Genomic DNA, 22215 nt, shown 5'->3' with positions numbered 1-22215 from the left:
CAGAACAGATGATCTTCACTTATAATTCACTGTATCACAAGTCCAGTGGTCAGAAGTTTACAGACACTAAGTTGACTGTCCTTTAAACAGGCTTGGAAGAAATTCCCAGAAAATGCTGTCTATAGGCTAATTGAACATCATTGAGTTCAATGGAGGTGTCACCTGTGAGATGTTATTTCAAGCCTCCTTCAAACTCAGTGCCTCTTTGCTTGACATCATACCGCTCAGGAAGGAAAGCGCTTGGTCTCCTTAGATGAACAGCGTTTTGGTGCGAATAAGTGCAAATCAATCCCAGAGCAACAGCAAAGACCCTTGTGAAGATGCTGGAGGAAACAGGTACAAAAGTATCTATTGCCACAACAATAAAACGAGTCCTATATCGATAACCTGAAAGGCCGCTCAGCAAGGAGAAGCCACTGCTCCAAAACTGCCATAAAAAAGCGAGACTACAGTTTGCAACTGCACATGGGGACAAAGATTGTACTTTTTGGAGAAAATGTCCCCTGGTCTGATGAACAAAAATAGAACTGTTTTGGCCACTATGACCATCGTTATGTTTGAGGAAAACGGGGGAGGCTTGCAAACCGAAGAACATCATCCCAACCGTGAAGCACAGGGTGGCAGCATCATGCTGTGGGTGGCTTTGCTGCAGGAGGGACTGGTGCACTTCACAAAATAGATGGCATCATGAGGATGGAAAATTATGTGGATATATTGAAGCAACATCTCAAGACATCAGTCAGAAGGGAAAGCTTGGTCGCACAAATGGGTCTTCCAAATGGACAATGACCCCAAGCATACTTCCAAAGTTGTGGCAAATGGCCTAATGACAACAAAAGTCAAGTATTGGAGTGGCCATCACAAAGCCCTGACCTCAATCCATAGACAAATTGTGGGCAAAACTGAAAAAGCGTGTGCGAGCAAGGAGGCCTACAAATCTGACTCAGTTACACCAGCTCTGTCAGAAGAAATCTGCCAAAATTCACCAGCTTATTTGGGAAGCTTGTGGAAGGCTACCCGAAACGTTTGACCCAAGTTAAACAATTTAAAGGCAATGCTACCAAATACGAAATTGAGGGTATGTAACTCTTCTGACCCACTGGGAATGTGATGAAAGAAATAAAAGCTGAAATAAATAATACTATAATTCTGACATTCACATTCTTAAAATAAAGTGGTGATCCTAAATGACCTAAGACAGGGATTTTTACTGAGATTAAATGTCAGGATTGTGAAAAAATGAGAGTTTAAATGTATTTGGCTAAGGTGTATGTAAACTTCCGACTTCAACTGTAAATGGTGAACGGACATACGAGTGTGGATTCCAGGCAACCTGATTCCAGCTCCGTCTCTATTTATGGGGATGATTGCCTGAGGGCTAGATCCCATCCTCACAGGTGCAGATAAGAGTGAGATTGTGTGTGTGTGCCAGAGAACAGACAGAGTGAGATAGTAATAAAATGCCAAGGCCATCTCCAGCCCCATCCCTTCACAGGTAACACAGAGAGGCATTATATATATCTCAGAATACGATGCAGCAAACTGCATGTCATGTTTATGGACAATGTAAAGTAAAATCTGCTACTTATGGTTTCTGGGGGTAGTGAAGCAGAAAGTCCAGRTGTGTCCYTTTTGTGACACTGTCTACTCTAAAACATTTCATTAGCAGGCTGCTGGCTGCCTGTCCCATATGAGAAACGCATTACGTTTCAGCGAGCACCAGACATTCATAAATCAATGAACATGGAAGAGTCCCAAARGGCKCCCTATTCCCTATARAGTGCACWATWTTYSGCCYTGGTCAAAAGCKATGCACTATAAAGGGAATAGGGTGCCATTTGGGATACAYCMCTGGTAGAATAATAGCCTTCCGTGACACACCTGTGGAGGCATTCAGGGACTGTCTCTTAGCTGATGTATTGGTGTCTGGAAATAGATTCATTCATTACAATACCAGCTAAAAATACGCAAGAAACCAAATCAGRCTGTGGATACTGCTCAGACTMAGCTGTTATTGGTGGKATGTAAGACAGTGGGTTTATGTAGGCKTAAGTATTGTGAGAAGTCCTATTATTTGTATCAATGCCTCAGTAAGTGACCTCGAAAACATGACCTGACATTTCATTTTGGATTCTAAGGTAATCACGTGCTTTTATATGCCTTTGTATGCTTTTCTGTTCGTGTGTGTGTGTGTACCGGCTCTTGCGAGTGTGTTCATTCGTTCTGTAGGTGCGTTAGCTCGTCTGTGTGCGTATGTGCTCTTGTCTGGTTGGTGGGTTTCTGTGTGTATTCCTAACTTCCTACCTCTCCCCAGGCGGCAGGCAGCGGCTCCACAGCGGGGTAGTACTTGGCCAGGTCCCAGGCCACAGCGTTCATGTACCACTTGAAGTCTTTACACTTGAGGTGTCTCCTCAGCTCCTTCTGGCCGTCAGGTCCCCGGTGGACAGGTGGCGGTACTCTGGACGACGCTGGTAGATGAACTCTGTGTACTCATCCATCCATGTCTCAGCCACCCTCTTCAGGTTCTGGATAAGGGAGAGAGGACAGTGAGGGAAAGATGGAGTAAGGCGATGCGGCTGTCTTTGTGTTTAGCTTATCACAGCACAGGTCACAGTGCGCCGAGTTAGTCAGACCTCATCTTAAATCAGATGTCAAACTGAGGATGTAGGTCCAGCCATCTATCAGCCATGTGCCAATTAATTAATAGCAACCAGTCAAAATGGCCGCATGTTAGCCATAACCAGTTGATGGAAGCAGTGTATTGACTGGTCAGTCTAACTTACTCTGGCTAGGCTTGTTTGGACGGCACTTTGTAGGGGACGTATTTCCTGTAGATATGTCCTACTCGGGAGCATGGTACGTCGTACATACTGCCCCCACACATCCATACCTGAATGGAGATGGAACACAAATAATACCTCAGTACATTACTTCAAAAGCTTTCTGTCAGCCTGCTAGCTATGTGTTCTAAGCAAGGCGCAAAACCGTTGAACTCAACCAACCGTGTGTTGTAAGTAGGGTTGCAAAATTTCAGGAACATTTCATACATTTTCTGGTTTTCCAGAATACCTGGTTGGATGATTCTGGATTTCCTGCTTATTCCCTCCTGATTCTAGGATTTCGGGAGAAATCAGAGAATTTATTGAAAGTTCCCGGAATTTTGCAACCCTAGTTGTAAGCACTGAAGTAAGAAAGAAAAGAAAAAAAGCACATTTTGTTTTCCTATTGTTCCAGAAAGGAATCACAGGAATCTTTCCATTTCAAAGCCCTGAGTGATTGTGGACTGAGTTCAGAGTGAGGACATTGTTGTTGAAATGTTGTGTAGATGGGTTTGTGTTCTGTTTGTTGCAAGACCCTAACAGACAACCTATTGTCCCTCTGTCCACACTTGAAGTGGATTCCCACTTTGTCTGCTTGGCAGGGCCACATTATAAGCCTCTTTGAGCGGAGGGACTGAAAGGAATCCTATTTCCAGAGCACTCCGCTCAATACCCCTCTTTCCTGCATCAAAGGAAGAGAAAAGAAGAGGAAGGAAGAGGGCAGGTGTCAGAGTGCTACTCTGAACTCCTTCAGTCTGCTATCCTCTCCCTTACTGTCTCCCTCGCTCTTCTTCATCCTCCTATGCCTCTCTTTATCTCTTCATGTCCCTCCATTCTTTCTCATTCCTCTCCCCTCCCTCTCTCACCCCTCCTTCTTTCAAACTTGGCATCTTGATCAGTCATGCTGACTGTTTGAAAGGACCCTGGGACATTTCACCTTCCTCCGCGTCTCCTCCTCTCTCCGCTGAGTGTGTGTGAGCGCTCCACTCTCTCCTGCTCTGCCATATCAAAACGAGGCAGGGTGCTTTCCTGTGGAGCCTCAGGTTAATGGTCAAGCGGCTTTACAGGCGTCATTGACACGGCAGCATGGAATCCAAGATGGCAGCATGTTAAGTTGTTTGTCTGTGACTAGTACATTTTAACCTACTAATAATCTATTTATGTTGCGTAACTTCGTTGTTGTGTAGTGCAAACTATTTTATTTGCTGGTGTAAAGATCATGGGCCCTCCTCAACTCGGCACTTCATTACTTGAAGTTTACCAAAGTAACCCTATATCTGGCTGGCCTGAGCCTCCTTCGTCCGCGGAGTGTCTTGTCCAAGCTGCTCCTTTTTGCTCTTCGCCTGGCTGTCAAGTGGCACCTCAACCCGTTCACTCTATCGCCCTCAACACCCAATCTACTACCGCGCGCAAACACTCACAGTGACTCACATACACGCTGTCCCTCTCTCCACTTACCTTCGTTGGCCTCTTATTTTTCTGACAATTTACGTGGTATTGCTTTGTGCACTGATTTACTGAAACTCTGGAGAAAACGAACATTGTCGCAGGGTGAGTACATCTGACAATGTGCTCTCCAGTCCATTAGACATTTTGTCTGCAGGAACTCGCTCTTTTTTACTCGGTCCACTCGTCCAAGTGCCGATGCATTTGTGGCATGATGCGAACAGTACGAACTTGTGTCACTACCAAAGTCTAATGGTTTTAAATGACTGTTTTGTATTGTCTGGAAACTCACTTGTAGAATTCGCTTGCAGTAGGTCTCTTAAAAAGAGAAGCCGTGCAAGGTTATTAAACAGAGGTGCCTAGTTATTCTTCTGTTGTTGATATCAGGTAACGTGCAACCTAACCCTGGCCCTGATATGCAATGTCTCCAAACCCCTCTGATTTTAAATCAAGATCTGGTTTGGTATTTTTTCATTTAAATGTACGCAGCCTGTTGTCAAAAATTGATGGGTTAGGATTTGGGCTAAATCAACTGATGCTGATGTAATTGTGTTTTCTGAAACCTGGCTCAGCAAGTCTATTTTTGATAAGGATATTTGTATAAGTGGTTACAATGTTTATCGCACTGATCGGGTTAAAAAGGTGGGGTGTGGCTATATATGTAAAATCTAAATTCCATGTAAGTGTGGCAAAGTCTGAAACTATTTGTAAACAGTTGGAATTTCTTGCTTTGAATATTGAGGTTTCAAAGGCCTCTCTATAACTGTGATTGGCTGTTATAGACCCCCCTCTGCTCTCGGTGATGCAATTTCTTCTCTGATTCACCTTATGTCTAAACTTATTTACAGTGAAATGATCTTGATTGGTGATCTCAACTGGTGTTGGTTAAAGCCGGTGTCTGATGATTTAAAAATGTTTTGTAATTCTATGAATCTTACCCAGTTGATAACTCACCCACTCGCCCAAATCTTAAATGCCCAGATAAATCTACCCTGATTGATTTGATATTGACAAAATGTTCCACATAAATATTCTGCGGTTGGTGTTTTTTGTAATGATTTAAGTGACCATTGTGCTGTTGTTGCTGTTAGAAATACTAAGGTTCCAAAGACAAATCCACGTTTTATTCGTAAAAGAAATTTGCAGTGTTTTAATGAGCAGGCTTTCTTTCATGATTTGTTTTATTTTGACTGGAGCAAGATTGAGCTTATCCCTGATGTGGAACTGCCTGGATATTCTTTCATGATGGTTTTTTCCAAATAGTAAACAAAACATGCACCATTCCGCAGGTTCAGGTTAAAGGGCGGGATAATCCATGGTTTTCTTATGAGCTGTCTTGTATTATTCACAACCGTAATCTAGCCTGGGCTAAAGCAAGGAAATCTTGTTCTGATGCTGATTGGCTTATTTTTAGGCAGTTAAGAACAAGTTGTCTTTTCTTCTCAGGAAGGCCAAGTCTGAATATTTTAATGTCTGTTACCACTGATAACCTGAATGACCCTAGAAAGATTTAGAATGCTATTAAGTCTATGTCTGGTAACAGTAATGTTAATGAATTACCGTCATGTGTTTTGAAGACTCTGTTGCTATATATGACAAAACTGAAATGCTGAATTGTTTCAATGAGCACTTTGTTCATCTGGTAGGCTGTTTGATTCAGTGTCCTCTGTCTCTGTACAACCCTGTGTGGATGAACCAGTGTCCTCTGTCTCTGTACAACCCTGTGTGGATGAACCAGTGTCATCTGTCTCTGTACAACCCTGTGTGGATGAACAGTGAGAGCTGGTCAAACTTTTGCTTTTTGCCATTCTCAGTGCAGGTGGTACATAAAGCCCTGAAATCTTAGATCAGAGAAAGCCTGCAGGTCCTGATCTTTTGGATCCCTGCTTTTTAAATCTGGCAGCTGATTTCATAGCTGAACCACTTACATATCTGTTCAATCTAACCCTGGAATGTAATGAAATTCCAAAGATCTGGAAATCAGCATTGTCCTACCACTTTTAAAAGGGGGAGATCCAACTCTTTTAAATATTATAGGCCAATTCTCAAAGCTGTCACCCCTGGTGAAAATACTTGAAACCCTTGTAAGTGAACAGCTAAAGAGTTTATTTATTTACTAACTCTATTTTATCAATGTACCAATCTGGCTTCAGGAAGAAGCATAGCACAATTACAGCAGCCATGAAGGTTTAATGATATCACTGAAGCCCTTGACAAAAACAGCACTGTGTCTCACTTTTTATTGATCTCTCTAAGGCTTTTGATACAGTTGATCATGCTTATACAAGGCAAGAATTGTCGAGTGTAGGTCTTTCAGAGCATGCAGTTGCATGTTTGCTAACTATCTGTTGATAGAACTCAGTCCACTCAATTTGATGGGCTTATGTCTGTTAAATTGTCTGTCCTGAATGGTGTGCCCCAAGGCTCTGTACTTGGTCCTCTCTTATTCACTATTTATATAAATGATTTAGACAAAAATGTCCAAAATGCACAACTCATTTTTATGCTGATGATACTGTTATTACTGTTGTGCCTCGTCTCTTACAAATGCTTTCCAGAACTTGCAAACTGCTTTTATACTGTTTCAACATACCTTGTGTCCAATAAGCTTATCCTCAATACTGACAAACTAAACTAATGGTGTTTTTAATGCAAGAAATAGACCTCTGAACCTTCACCTATTACTACCTGTCAGGGCAAGGAGATTGAGGTTGTAACCTCATATAAATATCTTGGAATTCTACTTGATGACGGCTCTCTTTTAAATTGCATATTCAACAACTTACAAAAAATTGAAGCTGAAATTGGGATTTTATTTTAGGATAAGACCTGTTTTTCTTTTGAAGCCAGAAGAAGGTTAGTATCAGCTACATTTATGCCTTTACTAGACTATGGGGATATTTTATATTGAATGCTTCCACTCAGTGTTTGAGATCAATTGACACTCTTTACCATGGCACTTTGAGATTTATTTTAAACTGCAAAACCCTTACGCACCACCGCACTTTGTATACCAGGGTTGGCTGGCCTTCTCTAGTCACTCGTAGGCTCAGTCACTGGTATACTTTTATTTACAAAGCCATTTTGGGTTTACTACCTTTTATTTGGGCATTTTTATTGTTCAGAAATGTGGTGGGTACTCTCTTCGTTCGCTAGACTTTATCCCGCTAACTGTTCCAAATGTCCGAACTGAATTTGGTAAAAGGTCTTTTATTACTCTGCGCCATCGTCTTGGAACACCTTACAAAATAATTTGAAACTGGAAGAACTTGTCCCGATTGGTGTTTTTAAATCACTGATGAAGGATTTTGAGGCTGATTCCCTGACCTGTCAATGTTTTAATTTGCTGTTTTGATATTGTTATACTCTTGTGAATTCAATGGTTTTTACTAGATTACTTGTAGTTTTTTCATGTTGTCTGTCTGTAATTTTTGTAATGACTTGGTCTGCTTATCTTGGCCAGGACGCTCTTGAAAAAATAGATTTTAAATCTCAATGAGCCCTTCCGGTTAAATAAAGGTTAAATAAATAAAAAATAAAAAAGTAGGAGAGATTCCTCCAGTCTTCAGAAAATGGCCTCTTCAGAGGAATAGTGTAGATGTTCATTAACCTCTCATATCATCAGAAATATGAGGGTTTATGAATGACTCCCATGCGTTCATGTGTAACAATTAGTTTTAGCGTACAACTCACAGGACGAGGTACAATTCCTGGAGATGCTTTGATGATGTCTGTTCAATGTGAGATACAACCAGTGTCAATAGATTGTCAGTCTAACAGCTATCATATGTAGGCTAACTGTCAGACATCCATACTCCYTGACAGTAGAGGAGAGMGGGGTAAGTTGAGCCAAAGGGGTCAGTTGAGCCACCCTTGTTTCTAGGAAACCATACACAAAATGTATAATTTGACCAAATATTTCTGAGTCTATGAAGGAAGAAACCACATGGAAAAAGTGGTAAGCAAGTTAGGTCAAAAAAGTCWAAATCATTTATTGTGTTAGAGGTTTCATGATGCTTCTAAACCAAAGTAGATCATCTTAAGAGTGTTCTATACAGCAGTTGGGGTCTCTATAAACTTCAATGTGAGGCCCTAAACCTAGCATGAACGTGCATCCTTGTAGCTGTGTGGGGTAATAAAGTCAAAATGTTTGTCTTGGGGCAAGTTGAGCAAATTGAAGTGTTTTCTTCCCAAGTGTAATGCAAGGCATTATTTTTGGGATATGAGGTTACTTTTAAAAAGTACAAAGTGTTTGTTAGMTGTTAAGCCTGTGTTAAAAGATGCTTCAAAATATTAAAAGACAAAAAAGCGATTGTGATTATGATGAATTGTGTTTGGGAAATAAAGATGGTTTAAAAAATGTAGTGCTAATATTTCAATCAATACAGACATTTGTAGGCGGCATAGCTATGTTTTCAAAACTGTAATGTTTACATGAATTCTGATTATTTCCAGGGATACACAACCTCCTGAAATARATGTAGATATCTTTGCTAGAAATAATACGATATATTTCATTAACAGAGTGATGCTGAATGTAAATCATTTCTCTCCTAATACCCTGACTACACRGTTCACGTCAACGAGCGTCTGCGTTGCCAAGGGCTAAAATAGAAGTCATTCCTATTTCTGACGCAGATCGCACTGCAAGTCCTGCCTCTCCCATCTCCTCATTGGTTTATAGAAGCAGGTACCAGTGCCATCTCCTCATTGGTTATACCCACGTGGGTGATTGAAGACAAACTGTTGCCGGTTGTCGTGGTAATACTATGAAAGTTTAGATGCCAATCACCATATACGTTCAACAATGAAAAAGCCTGGAAGAGGAGAGATGACTAGAAATGATTTGGTTGACCTTTTATGTGTGGATTAATTGTCGGAGTAGAGGACTTGTGCATTTCAGGTAAAATAACAACCTAATGTTATTCCAGGGACAAATTAGCTAGCACCAGCAAGCTAGCTAAATAGGACAAATTAGCTAACAAGTGCAAGCTAACTAGCTAAATTGCCATAAATGTTTAATGCTTTTCGACCTATCCCCAAATGAATGTCATTGGTTCAGAGTTTGTTTTGATATATTTAACCTGTGTGTCGTGATCGCGTTTGGTGTTGCACGCGCGCAGCCGGTTTGGGATCCGTGTTACCCCACTCTCCCCTAAGTAACTGGACCAGAGAACTCTGAATCAGAGCTTTTAACATTTAGACAGATATTTACACTTTTGCTTTCATTTGTGTGCTTATTGTACACTTGTGATTCTCAATACAAAATAACACCAACGACTCAAAAAACACACAGATTAACACAAATGTCTGAATCCCCCCTCCCACCTCTGTAAGAAGACTTATTGCAATTTTGCTTGGGAACTATTTTTATCGTTGCCATGGTTTCAAGTCAAGGAAGAAAGGGCTGCATTCCAATTACAAAGCGCACTCACTGACAGAGCGAGAGAGAGAGAGAAAGCGAGAGAGAGAGTATACTGAGACCCGGTTGGATGGCAGGTATGTCAGGCACGATAAACACAATATTCCCTCACATCCATATACTGTGTTCTCCTCCGGAAATCAAAATGGAATAACCTCTGAGCCGCAAACAAGCCAAACATCACTGGCTGTAATTAGTTTGGGAAGGAGGCTAAAGCCTGAACTACTGCTTTTAACCCACTAACACACACACACACACACAGTTGCAGACACACGGGCACACACACACACACAAACATTATTTTGGAATGCTGGGTTCTGAGGAGTGCATTGTACTGGAGAAGGTAGGGGAAACAAAACACTGGAGAACAGAGCGAGAGAAATTATTCTGAGTGAAAGTCGTTCCAGTTTAATAAAGTTGTCTGGGAGCAGATTGACCTGTCTGGAGACTAAGGCAGGGGTATGATGGGACAGGATGGAAAAGAATGGACGAAAGAAACACATTGTCATGGGTCCATGATTGTCTGGACTCTAATATAATTGCAAAATTGGTAGACTTTAGTGTGTTTTAAATCATCTGTAATTTTTAAGGGATGTATTGTTGTGCTCTGATGAATGACGCAACTTTAGATGTATTTTAAATATGTCCAATAAAATTAATTCAAGGTAAGGTGGGACACAGTCACTGGATGAAAAGGGTGGAAGAGCCACATTGCTACGTGACCATGATTGTATAATTTGAACTATTAGTTCATATTATATCATATCCTATCATATTGAATAAAAGATTAGTGGCATTTATATGTCGTGTTACACACAGTGCAGACAAGGACTAAATAGAAGCACCTCAGCATAGATAGAAATCGGATAGTATAGACCAGGGGTCGGCAACAGGCAACAGGTGGCCGTGGGCCAAAACCAGCCCGCAAGTAATTTGTTTTGGCCTCCCAAAGTTTTTAGCAAAAAAACTAAACTAATATATATATTATATATTTTGGGGAGGGATCTCAGTTTTTGGTTTAAAAAAATACAAAAATCACCAGGAATTCAGCAAGAAATTACTTTCATTTAGGAAATCTGCTCACCAAGTATTCCCATGAATAAAAAAAAAGAGGTACAGTGCATTTGGAAAAGTATTCAGACCCCTTGACTTTTTCCAGATTTTGTTACATTACAGCCTTATTCTAAAATTTATTAAATTGTTGTTTTTCCTCATCAATCAACACACAATACCCCATAATGACAAAGGAGAAACTGTTTTTTAGATATTTTTTTCTGTATAAAAATAAATAAATGGAAATATCACATTTACATAAGTATTCAGACCCTTTACTCAGTACTTTGTTGAAGCACCTTTGGCAGCGATTACAGCCTTGAGTCTTCTTGGGTATGACGCTACATGTTTGGCACACCTGTATTTGGGGAGTTTCTTCCATTCTTCTCTGCAGTTCCTCTCAAGCTCTGTCAGGTTGGATGGGAGCATCACTGCACAGCTATTTTCAGGTCCCTTCAGAGATGTTCGATTGGGTTTAAGGATCTCTCTGTACTTTGCTCCCTTCATCTATCCCTCGATCCTGACTAGTCTCCCAGTCCCTGTCACTGAAAAAGATCCCCACAGCATGATGCGGCCACCACCATGCTTCACCGTAGAGATGGTGCCAGGTTTCTTACAGACGTGACACTTGGCATTCAGGCCAAAGCGTTCAATCTTGGTTTCATCAGACCAGAGAATCTTGTTTGTCATGGTCTGAGTCCTTTAGGTGCTTTTGGCAAACTCCAAGCGGGAGTTTTACTGAGGAGTGGCTTCCGTGTGGCCACTACCATAAAGGCCTGATTGGTGGAGTGCTGCAGAGATGGTTGTCCTTCTGGAAGGATCTCCCATCTCCACAGAGGAACTCTGGAGCTCATTCAGAGTGACCATCAGGTTCTTGGTCACCTCCCTGACCAAGGCCCTTCTCCCACGATTGCTCAGTTTGGCCGGGCGGCCAGCTCTAGGAAGAGTCTTGGTGGTTCCAAACTTCTCCCATTTAAGAATGATAGAGGCCACTGTGTTCTTGGGAACCTTCAATGCTGCAGACATTTTTTGGTACCGTTCCCCAGACCGGTGACACAATCCTGTCTCGGAGCTCTACGGACAATTTCTTCGACCTCATGGCTTGTTTTTGCTCTGACACGCACTGTCAACTATGGGACCTTATATAGACAGTTGTGTGCCTTTCCAAATCATGTCCAATCAATTGAATTTACCACAGGTGGACTCCAATCCAGCGTTAGAAACATCTCAACGATTATCAATGGAAACAGGATGCACCTGAGCTCAATTTCAAGTCTCATAGCAATGGGTCTGAATACTTATGGAAATATACATTTTTTCTGTTTAACATTTATAATACACTTGCAAGAATTTCTAAAAACCCGTTTTCACTTTGTCATAATAGGGTATTGTGTGTAGATTGAGATTTTTTTTAATTTCCATTTTAGAATAGACCCGTAGCCCTCACGTCTATAGCCATGAAGTGCTTTGAAAGGCTGGTCATGGCTCACATCAACACCATCATCCCAGACACCCTGGACCCACTCCAATTCGCATACCGCCCCAACAGATCCACAGATGACGCAATCTCTATTGCACTCCACACTAGTGTTTCCCACCTGGACAAAAGGAACACCTATGTGAGAATGCTATTCATTGACTACAGCTCAGCGTTCAACACCATAGTGCCCTCAAAGCTCATCACTAAGCTAAGGACCCTGGGACTAAACACCTCCCTCTGCAACTGGATCCTGGACTTCCTGATGGGCCGCCCCCAGGTGGTAAGGGTATGCAACAACACATCTGCCAGGCTGATCCTCAACACGGGGGCGCCTCAGGGATGCGTGCTCAGTCCCCTCCTGTACTTCCTGTTCACCCATGACTGCAAGGCCAAGCACAACTCCAACACCATCATTAAGTTTGCTGACGACACAACAGTGGTAGGCCTGATCACCGACTACGATGAGACAGCCTATAGGGAGGAGGTCAGAGACCTGGCAGTGTGGTGCCAGGACAACAACCTCTCCCTCAACGTGATCAAGTCAAAGGAGATGATTGTGGACTACAGGAAAATGAGGACTGAGCACGGCCCCATTCTCATCGACGGGGCTGTAGTGGAGCAGGTTGACAGCGTCAAGTTCCTTGGTGTCCACATCACAAATTAACTATCATTGTCCAAACACACCAAGACAGTCGTGAAGAGGGTACGACAATGCCTATTCCCCCTCTGGATACTGAAAAGGTTTGGCATGGGTCCTCAGATCCGCAAAAAATTATACAGCTGCACAATCGAAAGCATCATGACTGGATGCATCACCGCCTGGTATGGCAACTGCTTGGCCTCTGATCGCAAGGCACTACAGAGAGTATTGCGTACGGCCCAGTACATCACTGGGGCCAAGCTTCCTGCCACCCAGGACCTCTATATCAGGCAGGGTCAGAGGAAGGCCCTAAGAATTGCCAAAGACTCCAGCCACCATAGTCATAGATCGTTCCCTCTGTTACCGCACGGCAAGCGGTACCGGAGTGCCAAGTCTAGGTCCAAAAGGCTTCTTAACAGCTTCTACCCCCAAGCCATAAGACTCATGAACAGCTAATCAAATGGCTACCCGGACTATTTGCATTGACACCCCCCTCCCCCCCCCATTTTTACGCTGCTGCAACTCTCTGTTTATTATCTATGCATAGTCACTTTACCTCTACCTACATGTATATATTACCTCAATTACCTCAACTTACTTGTGTCCCCGCACTGGTACCCCCTGTATATAGCCTCGCTACTGTTATTTTATTGTTGCTCTTTAACTATTTGTTATTTTTCTATTTTCTTCAGTTTATTTTAGTAAATATTTTCTTAACACTTATTTTTCTTAAAACGGCATTGTTGGTTAAGGGCTTGTAAGTAAGCATTTCARTGTAAAGTCTACACCTGTTGTATTCAGCGCATGTGACGAGTACAATTTGATTTGATTTACTTATTGTTGGAGCCAAAGCACAGAGAGAGAATCTGGCCGAACATTTTAATTCACGGGCAATAAAGATAAAACACCAGGTAAAAAACCTAGGTGTTATTTTAGATTCTGAACTCAATTTATTATGCCCCCAGCCTCTGGAATAGCCTGCCAGAGAACCTGAGGGGGGCTAAAGCTGCTTCAGRTTTGCTTTTCCTTAGGGTGATTTTTAGTCATTTTATTTTTATTATTTTGTTTTTTATCCTCTTCTGATTTTTTGTGTAGTAAATATTTCTGTTATTTTAATTGTTTTTATTCCGTTTTTTTTCTTATGTGAAGCACATTAAGTTGCATTTCATGTCTGAAATGTGCTGTATAAATAAAACTTGATTTGATTTGATTAAGCCACCCGACCATCTGCTCCGACAAAAATTGGCCTGTGGCTGAATCTAGTTGCCTAACCCTGGTGTATACTGAAAGACGAACTTAGCCCTCATGACTAGCAACCTTAAGACTCCTTAAGACTTCCAGTTTCTCTACAGTGCTGTATTGAGATGCTTGAATGATAAGACTTGTTCCAGTCTTGAGAACATTGGTAAGAGAAATGTATGATTGGGAAACGCTATCTTCTATACATTTTTGCTCACTTTGAACGATATCTCGTACTGCTCTCCGCCCCATATTTCCAAGCCAGTGTCGTAGCCACCCAGCTCCCAGAACCACCGACGGTTGACGGCAAAGAGACCTCCGGCCATCACTGGAGACCTGTAGGAGAGACAGAGAGAATCCATGTCTTTAGCTTGTTGGTAAAGTTATTTTCTAAATCTTCCGATCAGCACAAAACAATGTGGCGGTGTCCAGTTKTTTTTGTGTTATAATGTGAGCATCTACTGCTACAGCTGTAGCTCTTAAGAGAGACAGACAGATAGAGAAACTGTGCAAGAGAAACAGTGAGAGACAAAGAAATAATACAAGAGTTACCATGTTCAGATTTATTACGTTAAAATAGTGCATAACGTCCATATATTGAAATGTGACATTTGGTGTAATTCCAAGCATCCTAAATCCAGAGAAAGTCATCTACACTTGCAGTCTTTGTGGTATCAGACAGATAAACYGGTGTGAGTAATTCTTTAACAAAAATATAAAGTAACATACCTAATCCCTTGACCTGAGAAAAGTATGACATATGTAAAGTACATATATTGAAAGGTGGCATTTGAGCATCATAATCCAGAGACAATCATATTGCAGTGTTAGTGGAAGCATACAGAGAGAAATGATGTGGCCCTCACATGACCCGCATCGCTCTGTTGCCCCTGGATACGTAAATACACACCTTCTAAAACACCATCATACATATAATAAAAACATGCACTCAYACACGCAGGCAGTCTCAAAGACATATTGAGTCTTTACCCATAAATCCCCTGGCTTGCAATAATAAAGGATGTTCCGTTCAGGCTTATCTCAGTCAAAGCTTTCATCCAATCACGGCAAAGAAATACCAGTCTCTCGCGGTATGCTGACACCGACCCTCGCGCAATCGATAAACTTCACAAAGAGCTCAAGCAGTCAAAAATCCCCATGATTGACACTTGACATGTCTATTTGCCTGGCATTTCACATTTCCCACTGCAGAATCTACAGAAAAATCAAAGCAMACGAGGGATTGGTGCACAGTAAGCAGCATCTACTCCAAGGAGAAGCAACTTCCTTCCTATCAACAACAAACTGCTTCTACTAATAGTATTCTAATCCTTTCTCCCTGCCTATTCCCATTCTCCCTCCTTGCTCATTGTACTGCCCCAAACCTGTACTCATTGTTATTTCACACTCCCTTTCAGCAGGGCTTAAGCTCGGGGAGTGGATTTTGTTGGACCCTGACTTTGGCATGTTTGAATGTTTTTCCTTGTAGTTCTTCTTCGACGCACGGTGGAGAATCAGAGTAATCCTCCGGGTAATGGGAAGAGCTCTTTTCCTGCGTTTGAGTCATTCCTCGGTAGCGACGAGGACGAGGCGACAATCTTCTAATAAAGCGTGGGGGGATGAAATACTGTGATGTAAGTAGAGGAGGCCAAAAAAGGAAAACACCACAGCCCTTTGAATTACTGAGAGGGTGAAAAGAGCGGCGGTGACTTGATGCGAGGCTTGGATGGATCCGGTACGGCAGTGTGGAGGATAGGTCTAGCGTTTGAGCTGGGGAGCCGTTGAACTAGGGGTGTTTTGTAACCAAAATGCTCAGAGTAAACAGCACCATGGCGCAAAGCCACAACACAACAGCAAGCTTGACTCATTAAATCTCTTCACACCTCCTGATTCACAGAGGAAGCGTCGCATTATTTGGGCATCTTAGTCAACAAAAAAGAGCTTTAAGCCAAGAAAGTTTTAAGCAGTAAAATCCCAAATAGCAAAGGAGTTGTGGGAGGGATTGGATTTGGTGTCTTAAGGTTAGGCCTCCACAGATGGACAGTCTTTTTAATCCGAAAAACTGTTTGGTCTGACCCAATGATGAGTCAAAGGAACCAAATGTTCCTTGTTCCATTTTTTTGTGTGTGTCTATGTATCTATGACAACCATGATCTGCCCATGCAAAAAACAAGACAACAAGTGAGGAATGAGCTTGTGTGTGGTGGTGAAGGCAGAGCCAGACGGAGGGAGCTCAGTGAAGAAATCTATTTACTCTGCGGYTAACACCCTCCGGCCTGCTTCCCTCCAATTTAATAAAACGCTGAAATATACCAGTCCACTGAATTAAAGGAGCTAATGGAGGAGCAAGCTGAAATCATTATATATTTTATCTTCTTAGCAGCCTTGCCAACAACAGCTGAAAAACGCTAGAGAACATAGTTTATTTGTCGTTGACACTACAACTTCTGGTTAAGGTGGATGGAATGAGGGATTAGACAAAATCCAGAACRAACTCCCGTAATATTCTTATTTAAAAAAAAACTACAACACTAGAAGATTATTTGGGAAGTTAAAGTTGTCGTGGACACTACACTTTCTGGTTGTGGTGGTTGAAATTAAACCCTCGTTTGAAAAGTCAGTTTTTGATTCACTACGGTTTAAATACACCACGGGAGAGATTGAGTGGGATGGTTTGTGTGGTGATATAAAAGGTAATGAGAGCTGTTTTTTAGCTGTGGATATCTCAGTGGTTAGTGGAGGCTTTACACTGTTTGATCAGGCTGGATTGCTGCTGATAGGCTCAGAGAGAGTGAGAGAGAGAGAGAGAGAGAGAGAATTAATATCCTTCATCTAATCCTACAGGAGGCTTACCCAACAAGGAGGAAGGAACCAGCCTGCTATGAAGAGATGATCTGATTGAAGGAGGGCAGCATTCAGAGACATCATGCAATTTATTCAAGGGTGCCCTGATAGCCAAATTCAATATTGTAGGATTAATTAATTATATGCAAAGTCAGTGTACAAACAGATAAAACTGAGGGGGGGCTGAGCGGAATATGCAGCATGCACGTTCCTTATCCTGGCCATAACACAATCCCAATCAAAAAGTAGTCCGTGGCCAAAAGTAGTGCKCTCTAGGGAATAGGGTGCCATTTGGTATGCAGACTATGTAGTCAAGAAACAAGGCCAGTCAGTCAAGATGATATTGGTCAGTCAAACCTGCCAGGGACAGAGGGCTAGCACTAAGGAGATGTGATTACTTCAGTGTGGGTTCCTCCAGGAAGGATTGGGTCTGAGTTGAAGGGAGCAGCCAAACTGGATATGATATAGTAAGACTGCAGCGTGGTGGCTGTTATCYATCCCTTAATTAGACAGGGATCTCAGAGGGAATGTGTAGATCAATGAGGCTGAGCTGAGACGGAGGAGGCTGTATGTGTGTGTTCCTGTGTGTGTCTCTCTGTGTGTGTGTGTGTTTGGCCAGCCAGGTGAGTAAAGCAGAGGTCACACCGCTGCAGAGGTCACACCGCTGCAGGTTGAGGTTCTGAGACAGTGGGGCGTGTGTAACCGGGTCAAGCTACTTACTGAGGCTGACTGAGCCTCTCTGGCCTCTGAAGCCCATAGGAGACTGGGAGGCCCAGCCCTGTAAATGACCTGCTACCCACAGTAGGAACCTAATCACTGTAATCAAACTGCAGGACACACAAGCACGCATTGGCCTATGTACATATAGTGTACAAACACACACACAGGCAGGCACACTCACACACACTGTACAAGCCTCGGCTCACACAGCTCATTAACCTTCATACATACTGTTCCTAATGTTATCATACTGAACATGCATAAATTACAGCACTCTGACACAACACTACTCTACCCTCCAGCCAGTTGAGTCTGTACTGCACTCCACACAGCAGATCACTGCTGTTCTACATTGATGTGTACATTATAGACCTTTGGGGAATAGCTTACAAACAAGGCCTTAGCTGATCTATTCATCCGTATACGTAGCACGTTAGGCAAACGAAATAGAGCCATGAATGCCATTGAATTGAAGACCCTGTGTGTGTGTGTGTGTGTGTGTGTGTGTGTGTGTGTGTGTGTGGGGTGTGTGTGTGTGGTGTGTGTGTGTGTGTGTGTGTGCTTGTTGTGTGTGTGTGTGTCTCTCTCTCTTGCTCTCTCTCGTGTGGATGTGTGTGTGTGGTTTCCTATGTATGGCCAATTCCTTGTAGAATTAGACCAGAGCTCAACCCTGACAGTCTGAACATAGCCTCATAATTACCAGACTGATTACCACTGATATCTGTGTAGCCATCATGCATGTAAGCTCGCAAGATCAGGCAGTTTACTAGTCTGAACACCGAATGACCCGACTATAAACGAATTAAGAAGTAATTCCACTCAAATACTAATTATCTGATGTGATTAGTTAAATGCTGTTGGAATTAGTGCAACATGCTAATAAAGCCATGTTGTTGAAGCCTTTGGCCTCTCTCTCTCTATCTCTCGGGAAATTAGATGAGGTTTTTCTTCTTCAAATATAACATCGTTTCTGTCCTGGGTTAAGGCTGGTACTGTCTGAACACTCTTGTCCAGGGAGAATAGGTTCTTTATGATGGGGTGAATCACACAGACAGATGTGGAAGAATAAACACACACACACAGTACACACACACACGCACTGTACACACACACAGAGACACACTGTACACACAGAACACACACACACACAGACACTGTACACACAGTCCACACACACTACACACACTGTACACAGACAAATAGTTAGCAAGACTTTGGCACCTCTCATGTATGTTTGTCATCCCTTAACAGCACAGTAAAGCACAGAGGATTGTGGTGTCTGTGTGTCTGTTGTGTGTGTGTGTGTGTGTGTGGTGTGTGTGTGTGTGTGTGTGTGTGGTGTGTGTGTGTGTTTTTGTGTGTGGAGACAGTTTGGAAGGGCTCCCAGTCTCCATCAGTCCAAACGATAGGGGAGCTCAGCTCCAACCTCTCTTACTTAGGCTTTTCCAAATACAATTAATCATACCCCTTCTCTTCTGTAGTGCAGACAGACATACTGTAGCTTCAGTGGCTTAGCTTTAAAAACCCAGGCATCGATTCGGAGGGCCTCTGTCTGTCGACAAACACTTCGCACATCTCTGACGAGCTCAGCAACACCTCAGTATGTTGACACCTATCTTGTTTCTGAGCCACGCTCCCCATTACTGCCACCTACCCGCCTGCCTGGAGATGTCATCATCATGTACATTCAAGGATGAGCTCTTAGATCCAATTAAGGAAGGACCTCCACAACAAATACCACATTTATGCAGCTTTATAAACAATGTTCGCTCTAAACTGCATGCGTGTGCACGCTGTAGCCCTGAGACTGCCGCGCAGATGCCATGCAGAAATATCACCCCACAGAGAGAAGCACGAGATAGAAAGTGGGAGTGAAGTTCTACAGCAGCGGTCACCAACCGTTCGATCGCATTCCACTGGTCCATCTCCAAGGCCTTCCTAGTCAATCGACAACATTTATGTAAAAAACCCAACGATAAAGCCTTACGGCGTCGTGTACACTAGCACGCGGCGAATTGCAGCGTGCCGCTTAGGCCACCCAGAGTGGTTCGCTTGTAGGCGTGCTGGCAGCATATGGTTTATAAAAGTGTTGAATACAGTGTTGACAGTGCTGAGTAAGAACTTAAACATGAACTCACTCATAAAAACAGCAGCTCTTTGCTGTATTAGTTGACAGTCTCTCTCTAGTCATGGTTTTAAGCATTTTGACATCTCACTTTACTGTATCTTTCCTTTATGCCTGCTACGTTACTGCAGACACGGTCATCTGAGCCATCCTATTGGCCAGCGGTAGGCCTATACTGCACTTTAGTTTGTATGAAGGTCTGGCCCACCCAGGGACAAAATTATTTTGGGGACTCCCGAGTGGCGCAGCGGTCTAAGGCACTGCATCTCAGTGCTAGAGGTGTCACTACAGACCCTGGTTTCGAATCCAAGCTGTATCATAACCGGCTGTGGTTGGGTGTCCCATAGGGCTGCACACAATTGGCCCAGCGTCGTCCAGGTTTGGCCGGGGTAGGCCGTCAATGTAAATAAGAATTTGTTCATAAACTAACTTGCCTTGTTAAATAAAGGTTAAATAATAAATGAAATGGGTAAATAGTTTGATCCATTCTCCATTTCATGAATTTATTCACAGGTGCTGTAAAACACTCTGGTGACGAACAATCTTTGCTGCTCTGTTTCCAATCGTCCACATGGTTGGGAGGACCTATTCAAGTAAGAAAATACATTTCGAAAATGTAAAAAAAAAGATGTATTGTTAGCTAACTAGCTAGCTAGCTATCTAGCCAACTGTACATGCTGTATAGATAGCTAGCTAAGTTAATTAAATATCCCCAGCTACCTAACTTCATATTAGCTAGCTACCTTGATGTATTTATCACTGTAAAAAAAAACAACTCCAAATGCATTTGTAGGTAGCTAGCTAACAGTCACAGAGGACGGTAAAATAGATACGTGAGAGAGTAGGCTATTCTGGATAGGGCAGGTACTTTTGTGTAGTTCCAGTCCGTAGAAGTGAGGACGGAGATAATAGTAACATAATATTCAGTGCGGTCTAATTCAAGAATAATGAAGTCTGTTTCTTGTGAGGTTTTCTGACCTCGGATACAGGGAGRGGTGAAAGCCTGTCTYCAGATGAAGAGGTCCCAATGAAGAGAAGTGGTTCTCAGTCCTGGTCCTGGGGAATCAAAGGGGTGCACATTTTTGTTTTTGCCTTAGTACTACACAGCTGATTCAATTGATCAACTCATCATCAAGCTTCAAGTGGTATTTATGTGTTAATTTGTGATGCTATCCTGGATATGATCCTGCTTGTCACGTGCTACACATGCACATGCATCTATCTATCCGATGTGATCATGGTTTGTTATAAGGGATATTATACTTTAGTAATCCACAATGACCTGGTGATGTAAAAGTCTAATAATGAAATTATCTTCCATATTCCTACAGATACCTTCAAAACGATTGCCTACAGTTACCGTGTAGGGCACTGCAAGGTTGGATGACCAGGGCCATCTGGGACTACCTCCTGGGAGATTTCAGGTGAGTGAAGGCTACCTGTGTCCTGCATAACTTCACGATGATGGACACGAGGACCAGTAGGGGATCTGCAGCTCGCCCTCGTGCACCAGAGGAGAAGTCTGCTGCTCTGCAGGATGTTTCAAGGATGGGGTCCAACAACGCAGCACGGGAGGCAATCTATGTGCGGGAGATCTTCACCTCCTACTTCTTCGAAGAGGGTTCTGTTCCCTGGCAACACCATAGACTACACTAWGCACAACCAAATGCTCATRCACATTGAAATAAGAGTATTCTTCCATTTACTTAGCTATGTCAACTGCAGTTGTTCAATTCCCACTTTCTCTCCTTTTGCGTTCTACTTCTCAGGTGAGGGTGCTGTTCAGTGAAGGGTGATGTCTGTACAAAAACAAAACAGGCTCATTTAAGAGTCACCCATATTGAAAAAATGTAGAACAATTAGACACCCTATAACCCACACCTACACACTCGTGTATAAATCTGATTGATGGATTGTGTTGGGCAGTAAGGCAGTAAGCGGCCTCAGGTGTATAACTGTGGCTCCTTCCACCTTCAAAGAATAGGCAAGACACTTCATTATTTATATTTATGTAACTACTTATATTGTTTGTCTTCGTGTGTCTGTGCATGTTTTTCAGTATAAAGTCAGGGATCCAAACTGGTGAGGGCCCAAAAAGGTGACACTTTTTTTGCGCACTGAAACATGCAAAATAAAATATAAAGGATAAAAAAAATAATTGAATAAATATCAGCTTTAAAATGCTAATTCTAGTGTAGGTGGATCCCTTCTTGAAATGCAGGTTTTAACTAATTAAACCACAAAGAATAAGATATACAGTGGGGAGAACAAGTATTTGATACACTGTCGATTTTGCAGATTTTCCTACTTACAAGCATGTAGAGGTCTGTAATTTTTATCATAGGTACACTTAAACTGTGAGAGACGGAATCTAAAACAAAAATCCAGAAAATCACACTGTATGATTTTTAAGTAATTAATTTGCAT

At 42.4% G+C, this 22215-nt stretch overlaps 1 protein-coding gene across 1 annotated transcript; it reads right to left on the bottom strand.

The window, feature by feature from the left end:
* Positions 1–2310: 2310 nt before the first annotated feature.
* On the bottom strand, positions 2311–14436 carry LOC112077099 (polypeptide N-acetylgalactosaminyltransferase 10-like). The gene is made up of 3 exons (XM_024143693.1): positions 14318–14436; positions 2784–2890; positions 2311–2525 (listed from the first exon to the last, which is right to left on the bottom strand). Exons 1-3 carry the CDS (start codon positions 14349–14351, stop codon positions 2412–2414), a joined length of 255 nt encoding a protein of 84 aa, XP_023999461.1. The 5' UTR covers positions 14352–14436; the 3' UTR covers positions 2311–2411.
* Between the last annotated feature and the right edge of the window lie 7779 nt (positions 14437–22215).

Source organism: Salvelinus sp. IW2-2015, unplaced genomic scaffold (genome assembly GCF_002910315.2).
Source record: "Salvelinus sp. IW2-2015 unplaced genomic scaffold, ASM291031v2 Un_scaffold4276, whole genome shotgun sequence".
Taxonomy (NCBI): domain Eukaryota; kingdom Metazoa; phylum Chordata; class Actinopteri; order Salmoniformes; family Salmonidae; genus Salvelinus; species Salvelinus sp. IW2-2015.
The sequence above is the reverse complement of the archived record's forward strand: the minus strand, read 5'-3'. Positions and strand labels throughout refer to the sequence as shown.

Bases quoted from the DNA above. Each gene is read 5' to 3' on its own strand.
- LOC112077099 (XM_024143693.1), bottom strand. From the start codon at position 14,351: ATGGGGCGGAGAGCAGTACGAGATATCGTTCAAA. The intron at 2,891-14,317 runs GTGAGCAAAAAT...ATCTCCATTCAG, and splicing joins AGTACGAGATATCGTTCAAA to GTATGGATGTGTGGGGGCAG. The intron at 2,526-2,783 runs GTAAGTTAGACT...TCCCTTATCCAG, and splicing joins TCCAAACAAGCCTAGCCAGA to AACCTGAAGAGGGTGGCTGA.